The 21,619-nt window shown below is 47.7% G+C and overlaps 1 protein-coding gene across 2 annotated transcripts in view; it reads left to right on the forward strand.

Moving 5' to 3' along the window:
* Nucleotides 1-21,619, forward strand: part of PI4KA (phosphatidylinositol 4-kinase alpha) — a 2,470,135-nt gene that overhangs the window by 485,603 nt on the left and 1,962,913 nt on the right. For both annotated transcript variants that reach the window (XM_069619956.1, XM_069619957.1), the window contains exon 15: nt 9,618-9,713. In XM_069619956.1, the coding sequence (XP_069476057.1) occupies nt 9,618-9,713 (96 nt within the window). The remainder of the gene's footprint in view (nt 1-9,617; nt 9,714-21,619) is intronic.

Below are 21,619 nucleotides of genomic sequence, written 5' to 3' on the forward strand. Positions count from 1 at the left end.
GGGGAGAAGTAAGTTCCTTAAATATTGTAAAGATTTCCTTGGATTGTGAGTTTGCATTAGTGATTCGGGTGTTAAAGGTGTTAGCTTTAGTGATGGCATGTTTATATTGGTGGGAGATAAGGTTGAAGCAATTCTTGGTGATGTCGCATGGGTTGGTTTGCCAGTTTTTTAGTGCCTCTTTTGCAGGAGCGCATGGATTGTAGTTCTGTTGTGAACCAGGGGTTTGAGTGAAGAGTCCTTATTCCTTTTTTGTTTTCTAGCGGCGCTATGGCATTGATTGCATTGGAGAGAGTATGTTTGTAGATATCCGCTAGGGTGTTAGGGTCATCAGAGAAGCGATGGGCAAGTGCTGGGATGTTAAGGTACAGCCGTAGATTATCTGCAGTGAGCTTTTTGGAGCTTCTAGCTTTTGTGGACGGAGCGGGTGAGTTTTTTTGGTGCTCGATGTGATGGGCAAGGTGAATTCAATATAGTTGTGGTCGGTCCATGGTAGTGCTGTGTTAGAAGTGACAGAGGTGAGGTAGTTGTGGTCAGCGACCCAGTCGAGGGTACGGCCTTTGTTATGTGTTGGGGTGATGATTCTCTGAGCGAATCCTAGGTCATTGAGTTCTTTGGCAAGGGTGGCCCCAGCTTTGTCCTTGGGGTCGTTGAGACCTAGATTCAGATCTCCAAGGAGGAGAGTCTTAGTAGAGCCTTTGATGTTCTTGCTAAGTAGGTGGGTGAGGTGTCCCTGGAAGTCTGATGGAGGGGACTGGGGGCGATATAGCGTGTGTATGTTGATGGTGCTATTTGGGGATAGTGAGAGCTTAACTGAGAGCATATCGGAGTTGCTCTGCCATGGGTGGCTGATGGATCTGAGAGAGAGGGTTTCTTTGAATATGAGAGCTACTCCTCCTCCTAGACGAGTTGGTCTGTCTTTTCTGAGAATGGTGTAGCCTTCTGGGAGGGCAAGGGCGATGGCAGGGCCAAATGCCTCATGCAGCCAAGTTTCAGTGGTGGCTAGTAAGTCAATGTTATTATTGGTCTAGAGATTGTTTATTTCTAGGGCGTCCGCAGAGTGATCTAACATTGAGAAGGGCACATTTGAGATTGAGAGGCGAAGTGGGTGTGGTTTTGGTGGTAGTGGGGCGGCTCTATGTGTGGGAGGTATTTAGTGTGTTGATGTGGTGGGGTGTTTGGATGGGCCTAAATGCGGAAGTGAGATGGTGTTTGAGGTGCAGCATGTATTTGTGTGTGAATCGGTTTCCTAGGTGGAGGTTACGAAAAGTGGGGGATGGCGGATGGCAATAGGGTTCTGATGTTAGGGTACGTGCTCGAAGTCTGGTGCGTCTGCTGGAGGTGGAGTTCTGCATGGGAGATATTTCAAGTGCACAATGGGGCTCTTGGGTGGTGGTGTGCATGGGTGGTGTGGTCTGTATGTGGGGTGTATGGGTGGTGTATTGCCGTGAAGTTGGGCAGGTGTGGATGGGGTGGCTAGCATACAGGATACAGAAGGTTTTGAGAGTGTGAGGGCCACAGCTATGGTGGCAGTGAGAAACTTGTAGAGGAGGTTTCTAGTGTGCTGCATGGTGTGTGTGTAGATGGCACAGTGGGCTAGGCCAGAGTACAATTTAAACAGCACAGAAACAGCAGTGGCAATATCTAATGGGCTCTGTGCAAGCAGTAGGCAATATCAAATGGGCTTCGAGTGAGCAGTTAGCTGGATATATATGCCAGTAAGCGACACGAGATGAGCGGTAAGTAGGTCTCAATAGGCTCACAACGCTATTACAGAATGGGGAGTCCAGTAATGAGCGAGAATAGCTAGGCCATGAGAGCTGATGCTGGCGTTAGTATTGATAAATTCAGGCATTTTTTTTGTAGGCATTTCAGATGGTACAGCAGTATGTGCATTGTTGAATGCAACAATCACAGTTTTAGGCTAAAATGCAGTAGCTAGTGAGCAAGGCATGGTAGGCTAAATGCAAAAATTACATTTTTGGGACAGAGATGCAGTAGCTGGTGGGCAGGCCCTCGCTGAGAGTCAGGTGGGGAATTTCAGGACCCGGTAGGCCAATGCCTTATTTATGTCGATCTATGGTAAGCCAGATGTTGCAGTGGGGTTGGGGGTCCGTGTCCGTACATCCGCAGATGTAGATGGGCAGTGCAGCGTCGCTGCAGAGAGGAATCAGAAGTGGATTTCAGGCGGCAGGGAGTAGACAGTAGTTGTTTGGGGGTGATGCTGAGGTTTTAGCGGCTTGTGGGGTGATAGTGTATGCCTAGGGCTGGTAGTTGAGGTCAGGAGGGTAAAAGGTTTGCAGCACGGTATAGTACTTACTGGTGGTTGTAGGGTGGACTGGGGCATGGCCCGACTGGCGTAGACAGGCACAGACAGGCCTGTGCCTTAAAGGAGTGCCTTTAGGGGAGGGCCGGCTCACGCCTTCTGGCTGGGTCTCTTCCAAAAAGTATTGGCATCGGACCAATGGGCTTGTGTGTGGTTGCTAGCAACCCGACAAACGACTATGGCGGCGGCCATTTTGAGTGGCTCCTCGTGGGCTGCAGTCGTGATTTCGGCCAGATTAAAAGCAAATTCAGGCAATTTCAAGAGATTAGGTGGTGTGGCAATGGCTACCTGACCCTCCTGGGATCGGTGCAGAGAGCAGCAGCAGGTTGCTTATCTCTGCATCATGGGAGTGCTGGAGCAGCGTTTCATCTTCCCGCGGCTCAGCTGATGTAGAATCGTTGTCGGGTCGGTGCTGGGTTCCTGCCCACTCGATGCTCGAGGAAGTGGCTCGTAGCTGTTCCTTAGATACCTCATTAGATCTAGACTTTGCCTCATCAAGAACCACCTTTGGGTAGCCCCTGGGGGCTCCTGATAGACTGAAACAGAACTGTCGACTCGTGCCGGGAAAGCTAGAGTATGTGCTGTGCTCCAAGATCCCATCTTACCTCGTGCTCAAAACGTGGGGAAGGGAGACCCAAGCTACCAAATCCTGACATATTATTTGTGAACACTTTCTTTTTTTGAAAATCTTCCCACACCCATTTTGTATTAGTTGTAAGGTTTGGCAATAGGTTTCTTAGTATAGGCCCTTTTTATTTAACACAACGCTACTAGAACTTCCTTATTTTCATTTGATGGCCGCTGCTTGCTGCCATCTTAGATTTAGGTTTAGGCGTTTTTCCAACCTGCAAACAGTTTAATAAACACCCCTGAACTGTGATCACTTGTGTCTGTCTTTATAGTTGCCACCATGAGTTCCTCACAGTAGGTTATGTAAGCTCCTTTATTCTTAGAAGTATGTAGGTTACACAGGATACTTTAATCAGGTTACATGGTTTATCAGGTGACATCAGGTAAATCAGGAGATGAGAGGAACAAAGGGGAGCCCACTTGCTCCCACCACCCAGGCTACATCTTCCACCTGTCCTTGGTGGAGTAACATTCAACCCCAATCATTCCAGACACTCATATAGCATTCCATTTATGACATCACACCCTGCATTCACACACCATGCATTCAGTGACTAGGGACCAAGCAGGAAAACCAGTCATAACCCTTCCCTTCTGTGCACTTCCCGTTGTGCTCCCTCTGCACTTTATGCTTCTGGAGGCACAAACCCTCTCAGGACTGGCTACTGTTGTCTGCCTAACAGTGGTCCCAGCGCTTTCTCCCTCCTTCCGTTTCTCTGTCAGCTGCTTAACGACTCACTCTGCTCTTCCTGCTTACTCTTCTCTCTCATGAGTTGCGCCTTTTAAGCCTCCCAATCTCCCTCAGGTGTGAGTCATTGCAATTTGACCACTCCTGCAAAATTGTTTCTCTTAAGCTCTCTTTTTCGTCCCAGTACTTAGGGAATTATGGGACATGAAGGCCTTAATGGTAAAGTTATTTTTTTCTGGCTAATTTTTCATTCTTAAACCCTTTTCTGTTCCCTATAATATTCTTTAAAGAAATATCATAAGGCTGAGTCACCAGATTTAATTGTAAAGAAGAGTAATGTTCTTTTGAATATACATAATTTTCATTCAGACTTCCTTTCGCTGTACCTTTGGAGTTTAGGGAGTTTTTAGTTTCATAATTCTCCTGGGTTTTGGAAGGGTTTTTATTCCTTACAATGCCTAGGGATGTGTGCTTGTTTTTAACCACATTTCGATATTTAATGTGTGGAACAAAAAGGTTGTTATGACAGCAAGCCATTACAGACTTAGACATGGAAGAAAGGTCTTGATTAGAGGAAGATAAATACTGTGTCTCATCCCATGAAGTCCTCATATTCCCCTAGGCCCTTTCTCCAACCCCACGGTCAGGATCCGAAAGCTTCTGCCTTTCCCTGGCCACCTGTGAGGAGACTTTAGGCAGGAGTTTAATGAGGAATCTGTAGGATTCATCACACATCCCACAAGAGTCCTAGGACAGGAGTGCTTTTTAAGCCCCTAATTTTTGGCCCTTGTGTAATTATATCACTATCACCTTACATTGGGTCTAGGGAGTCATTTGTTTTGGCTTTTTGTAATTGCTGCTCTCTGCCGTTTTGTTTTTGGGCCATCTTTGTCTTGATGATGGCCTAAAATGGGCATGTACTTGACTGTTGGAGGACTTTGGCAACGAAAAGCTGCTACTCCATTTTTGAGGCGAAGTATGGTCATACACGCTGGGCCTGTATCTCGCTGTGGTTTTGATTTTTGGTTTCCATATGTCCTTCACAGGGGTTCTTCTTCTTCCCCCTGGTTGCCCTTTTTGGCTAGGTTGCAACTTCTGTGCTTGGAACGTCTCGCAACCATTTGACTGACGTCTTCCTTTTTTAACGCCTTGGCCTCCTGCCTTGGTGTAGAGCTGCTGCAGCCCAGAAGGGTGTAGGGACACCGATACCCAGTCTCCGCTATTTGTCTTTTCCATCCTGGGTCATCTCCACTATCATCATCATCATCATCATGGGACTGTCCCCTTTTTGGCACCCCAACTTCTACTCTTTTCCCTTTCTTTTTTTGGATGACTGGCTTCTTTTTGATGGCCAGCGGGACTTCTTCGGAAGTCCCGCTGCCATTATGACCCTTTTTACCTTACTTGAGGAATATGGCATTGGGCCACCCATAAGGCAGTGATTCTATACCCATATATAGGTATTAGGGAGTAGGTTGCTGACAGCTGTACATTAGTTTTGGCTTCACCAGGGTTACAACCATTTTAACGTATTGGTTCTCCAAATCAAATGATTTGGTTTCATTTTCTTTATTTTTGTATTAAATCCTGCCCTCAACCATTTATTATTTTAGAGCTCCCTTTCCTCACGGCAGCCATAAAGTGACCTTAAAATGTCTGTTCTTGTGAGCCCTCATGGCAGCCTCCATATTGGTTTACAATGGTTTTGGTCATATAAGTCCCTGAGCTTTCCCTCTTGCTTCCTACGGGTTTGGTCTAGGCTTAGGGCAGTCCACTGACCAACCAGTATGGTTGTTCATCTGACCCTTTGCCCCCAGCCTTCACTAGTGATTGATGGGTTGGCCTGTGGCCAGCTTTTTTTTGCAGATGACTTGAGGCCCTACCTGGTCCCTTCTTCGCCCTTGCTGCATTTTTCTGCTACATGGAAGAAGCAAGTCTCCCAACCTACTGGAGTTTTTCCCACCATGCTTGCCATTTTAAATCACTTATGCGCCCATTCTGGCTGGGTATACGCTGGCTTGGGCAAAGCCTAGTTTGGCTTTTGTTGCTCCTGGAGGCGCAGCCCAAGTTTCCTAGAGACTCTTGCTGCCTTCCCACGTCTTCTGCTTGGCTAAGGGTCGCTAGCATTGCCAGAAGGATGCTGAGACTTCAACACCCCACCTAATCTTCTGCTTGGGACATCCAACGGTGCCTCCAGCTGTTATCTCCATCCTGGGATTTTTTTCTGCAGAGCTGGCTTCCTTCTTTTTCCACCAAGCCACCAGTTGCCATTTTAGCAGGTTCCCTTACATTGCCCAAGTCTTTCTAACTCAAATCTTGTCTTCAAGCTTAAAGGTCGACATTGTGGAAGCGTCTGTTGATCATTTTCTGGTTTGTCTGGGTTGTCGCTGGCTCAGGGTGTGTTGTGGAAGATTTTATTTTTGCAACTTTTCCTCCATAGTTGCCTATGGAACCCCATTCTTTTTGCACTGTTTTTTTTTATCCTATCCTGTCTTTTTGAAGGGAAGTAAAGCCTTCAACTTCCATTCCCTTGCTTTTTGCTCACATGTTATGGGGAAACTGATCAGTCCTTTGGACTATCATTACTGGGAAAATTTGTTTCGCCTTTTGTATTCGCATATTTTTACAATTGCACACAGCATCTTACAATGCAGTGCAATGGGAATACATTTGTATCACCCTAGCTTTTTAGACATAGGATTTTTGGTTACATTTAGAGGTGCACTAACGCAAGCTTGTGGCAGCAGCCTTTAGTGAAAATACTGACGAGGAAGAGTTGGGGAAGACAAATTTACAAGTGAAGACAGACTCTGGCGACTCTGTGAGCAAAGGAAGAGTGACACTGCACAGAAAATAGCCTCACAAAGAGGGTGAAGGATGGAGAGTGTCACAGGATGGCCCAAGCAGCCGATGAGGCGGGGTAGGTTGTGTCCCTCTAATCTTCCAAGTGATGGCAGTGTCCCAGAGGATAGCAGAAGACCCTGGTGGCAAGTGGCTGTTAACGGGTTGGAAAACAGTCTCAGGATAAAAGGCCAAACTCGGGAGTGAAGTGGAGTCAGCAGGAGGCTACAGCAACCCTGCCTAGACTTCTTACAGCAGAAAACCCTAACCAGGATATGCACTAACAGCTACGTACAGCCAGTATGTAATGATGAGTGTGAAAAGAAATCCCTAGCGGGAACATGGAGGTAAACTCCTCCAGCAGGTCAGCAGGCAATGCTTCCTCCAAGATTCAGTAACGTAGCAAGCGAGAGTAGGGGCAGGTCAAAGCCAGCCCACCAATGACCAGACGGGGCTAGGGAGGAAGGAGACAGGTGTCCCACCATTTTGGTTGTCCATCAGAACTGCCGCTCAGCCCAGACCACCCTCACAGGAAGCAAGAGGGAGCGCCCTGAGACCTACATTGGCCTAAACCAGTAAGAACTAAAATGAAGACTGTCCCGTGGCCTCTCAAAGAGCCCATCTGGTCCAAACTGCCATGTTACGCTCACTTTGTGGTTGCCATGAACAAAGGTAGATCTAAAATACAAAATGACCAAGAGCTTGATTTTAAAAGAAATAACATGGGTACTTCAATGATGCCAAAAAGGTACAGTGGGCTGCTAATGCAGTTAATCGACATGCCTCTTATACCCCGCAACTCCAATAAACGTATGTTAAAGGTAATAGAGACAGCTATTGAGAAGGGGGCTTGGGTGGATGATTTTTCCAATTTATATAATGGAACAATCCAACTACCAGAAATATTAATGTGTAAACCTGGCATTGACAGCAAGATGGCCTTGGCAATTCCTAATCAGGCGCATAACCGCTTACCGGGACCTGATGCAATCCCTGTGGATCTTTTTCAAGACTAGCTGGAACTGTTGGCCCCACTGCTGATGGTTTGTTTCAATGCGATACTTGAGTCTGTTATGCTATGCTAAAGGACATTTATACTGCACACTATCGCCACCTGAGTGAGTGGTCCCCTGGTGCTCTCTCAGATCTGAAAAACAAGAGGGTACGGTAAGTTAGTAGGACTGAGCTGGAAAAAGCATAGGTGTGAATTTTCTGTCGGTATATGCTGTTGTGCGAGGCTATGTGTGGTTTGTTTCATTGTTGCAGTGAAGTGTGTGCAGTGTGTTGTGCTGTAGAGGTATGGTTGTGTTTTGTTTAGTGCTTTGGAAGGGTAAGCAGAGGGATGAGTTTTTTTTTATTGGGGTTGGTTAGTGATATTTTATCGTACCCCCTCAGTTTAGCCTGTTTTATTGTGATGCATGATATTGCTAGGCTCTAATGTGAGATTTGCAAATGTAATTGCCTGCCCCAAAATCTCCATGAATGTGCAATGCCTGCCATAGAGATCAATGGCTAACCAGTACCAAAATACATTAAATAAATGAACCAACACTGCATATTACTACCACAGTGTGAGAGGTAAGCAGGTTTATCTGCCTGCCGCTGAGATTATATCGCACCACCCACGTCAAAGAAGTCAATGAGCTGAGGTGCTTGCAGTCAGGTTAAGGCGACTCCCTCCGCCTCTCACCCCGGCCTGTCGTCCGATCCCCTATCAGTCCAGTAGGCAGTTTTTACCTATGCTCCCCTTTCATTGTGCACTTTCCTTCAGAAAAGTAGACTTCCTTCACCAAATGAATACACATTCTGCAGGCTATTTTATGGTCAACACTTTGCAGAAGGGGAATTAAACATTGTTGCTGACCAGAGCCTGCACAGAATATTTTTGGAGATGTTATTTGTAGCACGTGTGATCTTGGTCAACACTGAAATCTGAGTTCTATGTTCCTTATAACATGCATGTGTTGGCATATTAAAACAGCAACAAGTGTACTAATAGCTTTATATACAAAGATTGGCCAAAAAGTAGGAACACCTATGCTAAAAACAAACTTATATGAGGCGACACATCATGACCCCCCTTCATCTGTTTGACTGTTATTTTCAAAGTGGACCATATCATTGCCCCCTCTCCCGCCATTCATTTATCAATCTGCTTTCATATAGTTGAATCCACATAGGACCCAGTGAGGCCCACAGAGGTTCAGGCGGGGAACCGTAGGAGTTCAGTGATGCAGCCAGAAACGTGGTAAACCTCTATATCGACCCAATAGCCCTATCTGACCGTTAAGCCTTGCCACTCTGACCATGCTACCCACGTTTAAGAAACGTTTGGCTTCAATTTCTTGTCAGGTGTTTTAGCCTTACCACTAGTGTTAGTTGTAGTATCCTCAACCGAGGGTGGTACAAAATCTGCCTTAACATAATCCCAGGAATCTTCTCTGGCAAACGCACAGGATGTTGATTCAGCCTTAACACCAATCACCAGCAGCATGTTTAGTCACTGGTCAAATCTGGTCCTGGCGATTGGCAATGAGCGTATACATCCTCTTCTGTAATTTTCGTTCAGAGGAAACCAAGCTTTAGCTATGGAACTCCTGCAGTATTTCCAACATGAGCACAGTAAGTTTTAAAAGCATTGTAACAAAGCATTTGTTCCGCCGCCCTGCTGTGTAATCCCAGCTAATTTAGGCTGGGTACTCAACAGTGGTTATCTTAGTGGATCCCCACCCTAAGAGGTGTGATGTCTGTCAGGGGCCACGTAAAACTGCTTCCCTAGTGAGGCCTTAGGATAGGGAAAAGGGGATGGTGAAGACATGCAGAAAAGCAAATGTTCAGAGGTACAGCTTAGGACATTCTGCCCCACACTGAGACCTTAAAAGTTAAACGAAAATGAAAGCATTAAGGCATACATTGGTTAAAGTGAAATATAGGGAAACCCTGCCAAAGGACTGTTGGTCTCCCACATCCTAGAAGACCATACTTGTAGCTCACAAACCAGCAAAACTGGAAAGTTTTCTTACCCTGAAATCTGTTTTTGTGTGGGGCCTTCTAGAATGTGTGCATCAGTAGCTCTTTCGCTTCGTTGCAAGTGCTTCACTGCATAATGCTTGTGCTACTTTTGTCTCCATGCAGATGTCTAAATGCTGGTTTAACGATAGACCCAGTCATCGTTGAGGCCTTCTTAGCAAGTTTATCCAACCGTCTCTACATCTCCCAAGAAAACGAGAAGTAGGTGCCTATTTATCATCCTTTCACAATTGATTTATGAGGTTTTTTTAATCTCTGAAAATGTTTGGGCTGCTTATTTCCAGTGCTGTCTGCAAATAAAATAGTTAGACATTATGATATACAAAAGTGCACTTGGAATTTCACTCTGCTTGGTGCTTACACAGTACTTTTTTTAAAAAAAGGATGGGATTGATTGACGCTTTAAACTCCTGCCCAAGATCACTGTTGCATCTTGGTTTGTGTTATTTTACCACAACTTGGTTCATTGTACTGCTGCTTAAATGCCTCCCCATTCTGCTATAGGGAATGTCCTGCATCTCAAAATTGTGTTAATCAAATGAGCACCACAGTTAATCCAGAGCTGAAGTACCGAACCAGCAGTTTGATTTGTCAGAGCCTGAATTGAAAGAACCATTTGACAACTTTCTGTTGAGCATTACTTGCTTAGATATAGTTTATATTATGTGGAAAAATAGTCTAGAGACCCTCGACATGGGGGTACCTCTGTATTGTGACCACTCACATGACATCATCCAAAGCACTTACTGACACCAGACTACTTTTTCTTCCACCTTAGCTGTATTACTGGAATTGACCATCTCTGAACTCATTGTTAGGCAGAAACCTGTGCAGTTCCCTTAGGGAACACTGCAAAAGATTTAGGACTACAGGTGTTAGCAGTAAACCCACTTGGTAGCAGTCTGTACCACCCAGATTTACCTGGTAGCTGTGGCTGAGCAGTCAGACTTCTCTCAAAAGAGTTAGGCAGTATGCAAAGTATACACAATAGGCACTGAGACACACCAATACAAGCAAACACTGACCAGAGCTTCGGTATCAAAGTATATAATTATTTATTTAAAAACACACTGTTTGAAACACTCCAGCACTCTTATTGTAAAATATTCTAAACACAGTTACTATTGTAATATATACACCCCTTTTTCCTTATCAGATAAGTCACAGTAAAACACCACTTATTTTCATACAGAGGTGAGCGCTTAACTAGATGGCGCTCCAATATGTTTGTGAGAAAGGGAGGGAAAAAGACAGAATATGGAAAGGTACACCACTCTAAGATTCAGGAACACTGTTAGCAAGGCAGAAGAGCAAAAGTCACTGGTAAGCCAAAGTCCAAAGGCTGGGCCCACTCTTAGAGAGAGCAGAGCACAAATGCGCCCAAGATCACACAGTTACACTAGGCTTAGAAAGTCTTGCAGAGGGTTCAAAAAGAGTTTAGAGAGGCTTAGGAAAGTTTAGCCAGGGTGTCCCAGGCTAACCCAGGTTCGAAAGCCGGGGGGCTAAATCTACCCCGTACAATCGGTAGCAAGGGAAGCCAGGCGGGACACGGTACCTTAAGTGGGAAGGATCCTCCAGCGGTGGCAGTTGTTCCTGGCAGTGGGTGCAAGTCACGTCGTCGTCCAGGGGAAGAGAAGATCTCCACTTGGAGGAAAGATGAAGGTCGTTGCACTACCAGGGAAGAAACCAGCCGTGGAGTTTTCCGGTTAAAGGTGGTACCTTTGTTCGCGGTCGTGGTAAAACGTGGTATCCCGGTTGCTGGGGTGCTTGGCACAGGCAAGGCGGCCACGAGGTACGTCGGGAAGGCGAAAAGACGGTGAAACTGGTTATCCCCACCAGTCAAAGGAAGAAGACTCTCCGGCGGGAGATCTCCTCTGTCGTTGGGAAAAGTGGTGAGACGGTCCAGCAGGGCTCCACCGGTGGTGGCGTCGTGGCAGGTCGGCTCAGCTTCTCCCTCGTCGGATTCTTAGGTTCTGTGGCGACTTCTGAAGTTCCAGTCCCTAAAGCCCTGCTTTTATGCAGAAAACCCCCATTCACTCAGCCTAGCTGTCACTCAAACATGCTAAGTGGTGAGCCGGCCGGCTCACCACTTGGGCCAATCAGGACGGAGTGCGACTTGAGTTGCCTAGGCAACTCAGTCCAGGGTGCCTAAATCCCCCTCCACCCCTCTTAAGTACCCCAGACAGAGTGGCACCACTTTGGAGGGCTTCTGTGGAGAAGCCCGCCAAAAAGTGGAACAAAGGGCTCGGCTTGGGTTGGAGTCACAGAAGAGAACACAAACGCCATTTTAGAATCAAGTTTTGGCAAGAAATACCAACCGGAGAATTAATATTAATTAAATAAACCGGCGGTATGTTCGAGGCTACCGTAAATAATTAAATAAAGATAGCCTAAAACAATGGGAAATCCCATAGGAAAATATTCACGGTTGAATATAAAAAGAAGTATCCACTGCCACCAGGCAAAACTCGATCAGGGGGGACAGAGACGTGCCCCCTCGACTAACAGACCCCGGGGCAATTGAATTGCCCCAGCCAGTACGTCCACAATATGATGGTTTGTACTGGTTCTGTTCAGAATTTTCAGACTAGTAAAGTCAATGGTGACTTTACATGCCCTGGGAGACAGTAGTCAGTCCCAGGGTATGGAGTCTATACTGGGGGGTCACTATGACAACCCTGTGTTACTGCACTAAGGGTGCTGTGTAACACACATCACTAAAACACATGAAGCCCTATGGAGTAAAAGACCCCATAGCCCATTAAACACATCTAGATTCAAAGAAACACACTCAAATCATGCCCAAGAGTGAGGGTAGAAGAGTCTCACTCTTGGTAGGAGAAAAAAATAAACCCCAAAAATCCAGCAAAGCTGCTGGGGGACTCACTAGGTTAGGAAATTCAGCCTAAACAGAGAATTCTCCCTAACACTCATCAATATTGTACTGGTTACTGGGCACCACAATGCCAACAAACAAAACAAAATCCTGATGGAAAAGATTGCAGTCTTAGGGCTTGCTTTGTTAAGCACAGATTGCATGTAGATTGAACCCTTTTATTTCTAGGACTTCAGACTCTTTTAGAGGCTGAAAGAATTATTAATCGAAAGGACCCTTTTCAGGTTTTGTCTAGGAAGCCGCAACAAGTATGCAAAATATGATAGGAACGTTGTGATAACAATTGGCCTTCTGCCAAGCTTTTTGGCCTGATAAATGTTCAAAGAAAGGACCCTCATACTTGAAAGTGGTCACGAAGTGAGGCACATCATTTCCCCTCAAGAACATCATCACCAATACAAAGGAACGCTGGCAGCTCATTGTTAATGTCACATTTTGGGAGTTTCAGAAGTTGAAGAAACTTTGTCCATAGGGTTTAACAGGACTAACCCAATCGTTTTTTCACGGTTATAGGTAAAATTTAATCAAGCTGTACATTCATCCCACTGGTGAAAGTAGCTGCAGTGTGAGGTGCCAGGTAACAAGGGGCGACAGGGGAGGAGGCACAGAAGGGTGGAGCCAGGACACCATGGGAAAGATGACCAGTGACTGGTTTGCAGCAAAAGGACTTGGGTACACCTAGTCATGCTACTGTCTGCAGTGGAAACAGCATATAGAGAATGGGCACATGGGTGAGTTTTTCAGGTCCAGATTCAGTTTGGCTAGTAGGCGCTAGAGCTCCGTGGTCAGTAGGAGTAGTGTCCCCAGGAGTGCCACAGCCAAGATTTTGCAATCCCAATGAACATGCGCCGTATGAAGACGATCCAAAATGAAGAGGTCTTCACAACAGTGACAGAAGTCCAGGGATAGTGAAGAGGACAAAGCAAGCATGTCACAGAGAGCCTAAGGGGAGACAACGGATTAACCAACTCACTGAAAATGGTCCCTAGATGAGAACTGCAGGAGCTGATGGTGTCCCATGATGGGAACAGGTTGAGGCGGTGTAGTAGCCAAGCCACTCCGGGCACAGTTGCAGAGGGGCTCCCACCTTCAGTCTGGAGATGACGATGAGGACAGGATAGCTTCTAAAAAAACATCAGAGGCTACAAGCTTGGAGTTCAATTACGCAATGCCAGAGGGAAGCAGAAACTGCCCACAATTCTTCAAGCCTACAGGGGACATAGAGGCACTCCCAAAATGGCAGGGCCCAGCCAGGACTGGAGATGATAGGGTACCCAGATGCAGCCCATCTGGCTTGCAGCCTTCCAGGTACGTTCCAGGATGGATATGAAAAACAGCTTAGGGTCTCCCTAGTAATGAACACATAGGGGGAACCATTACCCATCCCAGAGTCCCATGCATGCTGGTTGTGGTAGTTTATTTTAGGACCATCTGAAATAGAAAAATACCTGACCAGCACAGAGGCTGATAGGCATTGGTGCAGAGCCACCAAGGGACATGCGCAGCTCCATGCATGCCGTGAACAGTGGTTCGCCACAACTACCCCCACACAACCTGTGGCTGTATCAGTCTTGCTTGGCAATCGATCGATAATTCTGGACATGACGCCAGTCTCTACGCCCCGTACCTCGGTTCCTTTTTCTGCACGCTAACACGCTGCTTTATGAAAACAGTGAGTCTTTGACTAATTCGATGTTTTTGTCAGAAAACCTGTTTTTTTTCTTTTCGCTTCATTCAACACGAGATGTTGGTCGCTCGGGTTTCGGGATTCAAACGGTGTGTGGCACTAAGATGTTCATTACCGACCCACACAAGTTGTGTCTCTGGTGCCTCGGAACGGCTCACGGGACAGAAGAGTGCTCGTCATGCACCAAAATGCAGCCGAAATCTCTGTGCGATTGGGCGGCTAAACTCGTGCTTGGTCGACCTCTGGCTAAATCTCCGGCAAGGTTGATGGTTCGGTCCTCAGAGGCCGAAACTGAGGGGCATACCCCCGAAAAAGAACATCAGCGGAAGAAGCCTTCCCACTCGAGGAGCCATTCTTTCTCGTGCTCGTCCAGAAAAAAGAAGAGGCATCATCACCATTGTCGGGGCTACGATTCATCGAGCAAACGAGATAAGCCATTGGCGGGACGTTATGCCCGCCAAGAGTGGGAGGAATTTAAAACCTCCATGTTTGAAATGTTTAAGTATGCTGCAGAAGGCACAGTTCAAACCCCCTCCACTCCTCTCACAGCAGACTTTGAAGGCATCAGCGGCGCTCTGTACTGCTGACCCGTGACACGTCCTGGTACCGAAGGAAGTTTCTTTCTTTGGTATTGATGTCAGTTCCCTCCCGTGATGCCACAGCTGTCGAGGCTTTGACACCTCGGGCCTGATCGACGTCGCCAGCAACCTGATGGGCATCAAGAGACAATTCTTCTGCACCAACAGTTGCTGAAAAATCTTGCACCCCTCAATCCCGGTCCGATTTTTTTTTTCTTCTTTTTTTTCCGGCACCATGTAGAGTATTTCCGGCACCGATGACACAGAAGATCAAGGGGATGTCTGTGGGCACCGGTGGTGTTGATTATTTCGACGACCATGACCAGTTGTTGCAACTTGCTGAGGGTCTCCATGAGGCTAGTGGTCTGGATACTTAACCAGACCTAGACTTCCAACAAAGCCAGCCATACACCTATAACTACACCAAGTTCAGAACTCTGGTGGAAAGGGTCCTTGACACCTTGGGATTGCACTCCTCAGCAACGCCAGTGCAGGGAAACGCCCTTAGCGATATTTTGGGCGAAGGTCTGGTGACTGAGCGTAATATTCCTCTTAACCACAAAATTGCTGACCCTCTAACCACTATGTGGCAGCATCCTTGTACAGTTCCTCCGGTTAGTTGCACTAAATCCGGAAAATACAGGAAGGCTAGAGGAGACCTTCATCCCTCTCCTCGCACTATTCCCGGCAACGGCTTGTCGTGCAGGCTCCTACAGTCTCCTCCAGACCAGCTTCTTCCACTCTGCCACCCGACAGGGAAGTAAACAATGTCGACGCCCTTGCCAAAAAGATGTTTACTTCGGGCAGTATGGCCCTTAAAGGCACCAATGTGGTATGTGGCTTCGCTAAATATTCTTTTGGTCTGTGGACAGCAGTGGAGAATGCTGCGCAGTAAGTCCCTGTGGGTGAAATGCGCATGGGCTTACTACAGCTGGTGGAGGATGGGAAAGTGGTGGCCAAGCAGTTGCTGCCTATGGGCCTGGACATCACCGACTGTGAGGGCCGATATATGGCATCAGCAGTAATGCTGAAGAGACAGTCATACCTAAAAACCTCTGGCTTTTAACCTAATGTCCAGGCAAAATTGTTGGACATGCCCTTCGAGGGCTAGTTCCTATTCGGTCAAAAGGCTTGAAATCCAAAATCGCTGCTAGATCCTTGGGCCTAGCTATGCAGACGGCCAAGCCTGCCTTCAGCTTTGCCTCCAGGGGAAGAGGCTACAGGCATTATGTGGCTTATGGTAGGAAAGCACAGCTTCCACATGCCAGGCAAAGGCAGAACAGAGACATTTCTCGCGCCCCAGAAGGGACAGATGGGCTTCTAAGGGCCAGCATCCGAATATGCTTTGATTTCCCCTCCCACAACTTAGCAGCTGGCGGGCGGTTGCACTGGCCCTCAGTGGCAGGAAATTACTTCAGATGCCTGGGCTTTACAGCTCGTTTGGTGGGGTTATTGTCTGCCATTCTTAAAAAAAAAAGAAACAAAAAAAAAAAAAAAACACTGGATAGACCCCCACCACCTCCGATTTAAACCGGGACAGGAGCTTCAGGAAGAACTGCGAGCCCTGTTGTTGAAGGGTGCCGTGGAATAGGTACCTCCCGAGCGGATCGGTTTGGTATTCTCTGTATTTTCTGGTACCCAAGAAGGGCGGAGGTCTCCGTCCCATACCTGGATGACTGGCTGATCCGAAGGAAGTCAGCAGAGCAGGTCGCGTCTCATCTAGAGGACACCCGTCTACTACTCCATGGCCCCAGGCTCGAGTGGTCACGGATTAGTCACGGATTAGTCTCTGAAGTGTTGGGGCGCTCACTGCAAGGACTTGTAGGTGAACAGCCTTTGGTCAGCGACGGTAGCCAGATGACACATCAACAGGCTGGGATTGCGATTCATCAGGTAAGCCCTGAAGGCATTGCTCCGTCCCTGGAGGGGATGCATATCCGGATTATGATGAACAAATCTCAATAAGCAAGGTGGCGTGCACTCTCTTCCCCCTCTGCAAAGAGGTGATGCAGCTGTGTTTCTGGCTGTTAGAGAACCGAATCTCAGTCTCGGCAGTTCACCTGGCGGGGACAGAGAAAAGTTTGGCGGATGCTCTGAGCAGGCAGAGCACCATTTTATACGAGTGGGGAAGCGTGCCAGTAAGTTCTGGAGGAGGTCTCCTCTCGCTGAGGTACAGCATCAGTGGACCTGTTTGCCACGGAGTCCAACAGGAAGTGCAAGCAGTTTTGCTCGAGGGAATTAACAGCGAATGGTGTGCAGGGGACGTGTTTCTGGTGGACTGGACCTTCCCTCTCTACGCCTTCCCTCTAATTCCTGTCATTTCGTGATCTCAATGTCACCTGGCCTAGTAAGAACGTTGTCTCGGTCTTCCCTCTGCTTCCCCTCCCTTGCCTCCTTCCGCCTTGAAACCCCTGTGTATGGGCGCGTTCTAAATGCCATATCATATATCATTCTTTGGGTTCTCGGGCTGCTCAAGAGGTTCGATCATAATCCAGATTGGACTGGGCGAGGAGGACCAAGTACTCAGATCTACTGGATCTAGCCATCTGCCCACCTTTCCGGTTGCCTCAGCGACTGGAAGGTCGGGTACGCCACCCGAATCCGGAGCCCCTCAACCCACGTGGCTCTTGAGAGTATGAGGTATGGTGACTGGGACTTCCCTGAGGAGGTTCTGGAGGTGTTGCTGGCAGCAGGCAGGCCATCTACAAGATCATTGTATGCGTGCCAGTAGATAAGATTGGAGGTGTGGAGCTGGGAACGTGAGATTGACCACATCTCTTGCCCCACCACTACAGTGATGGAGTTCTTCTGTCACTGGCTTCAGCAGGCTTTCAGGTAACCACAGTCGAACGATATTTGGCGGCCTTGTCTGTGTTTAAAAGATCCCTGGATCAAGGTTCATATTTCACGATCCCGGTAATGGCACAATTCCTGAAGGGCCTTGTAAATACATTTCCGACAACTCCCTTTGCTGTCCCAGATTGGGATCTGAATCTGGTATTAACTTATCTCATGGCAGCCCCTTTTGAGCCGATGCACTCGTTATTTGAGGCTTTTCTCTTTGAAAACAGCCTTTCTAGTGGCTATTAGATCCGTGGGCAAGTGAACTGCAAGCTTTATGCTGCAAGCCACCTTTTCTACGTTTCTTCTGCGAGAAAGTTTCGCTTAGGGTGAGACCGGGTTTTCTTCCTAAAGTTTTTTCAGAGTTTCACTTGTCACAATCCATTGACCTCCCAGTTTTCTACCCCCCAACACCCTTGTAAAGAGGAGAGATTTCATCGCCTGTACCCTAAATGGGCCCTAAGTGTTTATAACGTGAGAACAGCCCAGTTCAGAAGAGTTAATCAACTCTTTGTGGCCTTTTCCTTAGCCCGCAAGGGCCTGGCTATAACTAAACAAACGTTGTCCCGCTGGATCATCATCTTTTGTATAGCGGAATGCTACCAGTCTACAGGCAAAGAATTGCCATCAGGACTCACTCGGCTGGGGGGATGGGGGGGGCTCGCCACCAACCGCATTGCAAAGGGGAGTCCCTGTTGGGGATATTTGTCGCGGATCAACATGGTCATCCCTCCATACTTTTACTAAGCACTATAGCTTCGATGTTGCTCGCATGGCTGATAAACGTTTTGGCAGGGCGGTGATGCAAAACCTTCGGCTCTAACTTTCAGCCCGCCTCCTTCATCTACTGCTGTGGGAGTCTATCATATGATGAATTTGCGGGAGAAAAGCAATCCATTGAAGGAGAAATTACATTACCGTAATATTCTGTGGAGAGAGAGGTGGTGGAGAGAAACGACCCAAGTTGGACCTGGCAGGGTCGGTCCAGGAGAAAGGAGGACAACCACCGGGACTGATCCGTGATGCCCAGGTTCTCGCAGAGTCGATTGATCAGGATGGAGTCCTTGACCGTGTCAAAAGAAGAGTAAAGGTCGAGGAGGATGTGAACAGAAGGAAGGCTGAAATCCAGATTATAGAGCAGATCTTCATGGCTGTTCGGGAGAGCAGTTTTCGTGCCTCTGGCTGCTCTGAAGCCAGACTGATGGTCATGGAGACGACCAATAGATTCACTTTGGAGAGTAAGCTGGGAGATGGCCAGCTTTTCCAGAGGTTTGCCAAGGAAAGGAGTGATAGCGATCGGGCGATAGTTTGCCAGACAGGTAGGGACGGCAGAAGGCTTTTTAAGAAGGGGGTGCACAAGGGAGTGCTTGAGGAGAGAGGGAAAGGATCCAGTGGCGAAAGAGTGATTGCAGAAATCGGCCAAGGCTGGAGCGACTGTGTCATTGTGGTCTTTGATGGTTCTGAAGGAGCAGGGGAGCACCTGTTTGGACGACACTTTCATGGTTTATAGTGATTGCAATCGAATGCCATTAGCATCTAAAAAAAAAAGAAAAAAAGCATTGAATGTATTTCTTTCTTTTTTTTAGTGGGGGGATGGGCCCCCAACCCCTGTTTATTTACCCCTTAAAACCCATTATAATTAAAATAAAACCTTTACCTTTGAAAAAAATGCATTCACTGCTTTTTTTCGATGCATTTTTTTCAGTGCTTTTGGCATTCAATGCTTTGTATTCGATGCAATGACTGGATACCCACTTTCATAGATCGGATTTGTCTAGAAACATCGTCAGGTGTTGCCACTGACGAAAAGGAGGAGGAGGAGAGGAAGAAACGGCCAGAGGGAGGCTGAGAGAGGAAGAAAAAAAGGAGAGCGAGGACAGGATGTCCTGGGTTTTAGTGGTGAACTGAGAAGCCGGAGCCATGCAGATGGCCTGGGAGGGAACAGGAGAGGAAGAGACTGCAGAAGGATTGGCCAGCTCCTTGCAGATTTTAAAGAGTTCAGCCATGTTGTTAGAGGCCGCAGAGATGCAGGGTTGAATGTGGACTCTCTTCATGGACAGGACAGATAGTCTGTATTGCCTTTGGAGCAGGTGGCAGGCCAGTTTGTCAAAGGATGCACCTGAAGCCCTCCACTTACTTTCAGCCAGCCTGCACATGCGTTTCAGGGCTGTGAGGTCATACCAAGAGTTGCACTTTGAGCTAGTCTTCAGACAGATTCTTATGACTGGGGCAAGGATGTCCAGAGATTTGGAGATCGAAAGATGCAGGTTAGAGGGGGCCGTGTCAGTTTGTGAATCATCCGCAGGAGTAGAAGGAGCAGAGAAAGTAGAGGCAAAGGCATCCACTGACACACACTTCATGGGCCGAATGACTGAGAGGGTAGGTGGCAGTGCTGTGGCAGGCTTTGCCTGAGGGACAAAGTTTCAGGTGAGAGGAAAGCAGAAAGTGATCAGTCCAAGAGTGCGGTGAGAGGGTTAGAGAGTGGGATGTGTCGGTGAGAGAGAGGACATCCAGGTCAATTTCTTCTAGGAGGTGGAAGATTTCAGAGGAGTGTTTGACAGCAGAGCGAGAGTTGAGTGTAGCGACGTGGAGCAGATTGCCACATTTGAAAGTCTTCCAGGGTGGGGAACAGGCTTTGAGGTAGTCAGCAAAGTGGTAGAGGGGGCCGAGAGTGGGCAGAGGGGGTAGAAGGAGTTGGCATAGTAGCCAGAGAGGATGGAGGTGCTGTATTGCTCGCCAAGAGTGCAGGGACAGTTATTTATCACCAGTACATTTGCAGAGCAGAGCAAATACTTTGAACACAGGTAGACAGAGAAATAACTCCCCACCATACACGCAGTTAGCAAAATAATGAGCACTTATATGGCTATTTATTCATAGCTAAAAAGCAACAAGTGATAAAACAGAAATAAATCAGACAAGATAGAGAATTAAAGAGAAAATACATCACCATGGGTGTAACTGAATCCCTCATCTCGCCAGAAGCGGCTGGAAGACCCCGGTAACAGCCAGGCAGAGAGCACAACAGCCCACAGGAAGGTCGGAACAAGGCGTCCCCCCTCCGACTGAGGTCTTTGTGTTTTTTCCACCTGACCTTTCCAGAGCTCTGCATATATGCCCTGCTCAAAAAGGGGTGGCAATTTCTCGAACCTTCTGGCATTCGCGCTTGCGCATTGCTGAGTGACCATTGGTTCCCGGCAGGGTCTACTGACAGTAACCCCAAGGAGAAAAGCTTCCCTCTTCTAAAGCACCACGGAAAACAGTTCCATAGACCTTGGCGCAAGTATAGCCAGACATAACAAAACCTTTTTATATCTGGTGCCAGTCTGCACATGTAGATTCTCGCTTTCCCAGCGCTGTGTCCTTGGCTGAGGCCTGCATTCCAGGCTCAGCAACGAATAACATTGAAAGCATCACAGATGCCAGAGAGGCAGCAGAGGCAGGAGGTGGCAGAGGAGCCAGAGAGGAGGAAGAGGAAGGTTCCAGAGAGGCAGCGAAGGCAGGAGGTGGCAGAGGAACCAGTGGAGCTAGCAGGAGAAGTAAGTAAGTTGATAAGACTTGGGAGACGCCTATCGAAATGGAGGAGATTGGGCTGAGGGCCATGGACCAAGACCGTGCCATTCAGATAGACATTATTGATGGTCTTAGAGGAGTGGAATGAGGCCAAGAGGACCTCCTACCGAGTGACACCATTCATGGGAGAGGAAGAGATAGGAGCGAGAGCCGAGACCATATGACGAACCCATAGGTCTGGTGAGGGAACAACAAAGAGGATGTGGGTGAGAGCCTGTCTGGTGGAAGCACTGATGTAGGTATCTGCAATAGGGAGGCCTGGGTTAAACAACTTCCTTCCAGACTTAGTGAGAAGGATAGGATAGGAGATACAGTAGCAGGTAGAGAAGATCGAAGAGATGGAGAGCACCATAGAGGGTGCGAGGAAGAGGGAGCGAAAGAGAGAAGGAGAGACACAGCCCAGCGCCACACAACGCAGGAAGCGCCGAGGGGGGCGGAGTCTCACAGTAGGGAACACACTGGAGGAGCAGATGGGAGATGCACAACAGTACAATGGTACCCACAGCCTGGTGGGGGTCTAGAGCGTGGGACA

Source organism: Ambystoma mexicanum, chromosome 10 (genome assembly GCF_040938575.1).
Source record: "Ambystoma mexicanum isolate Mex_15411 chromosome 10, UKY_AmexF1_1, whole genome shotgun sequence".
NCBI classification, from domain to species: Eukaryota; Metazoa; Chordata; class Amphibia; order Caudata; family Ambystomatidae; genus Ambystoma; species Ambystoma mexicanum.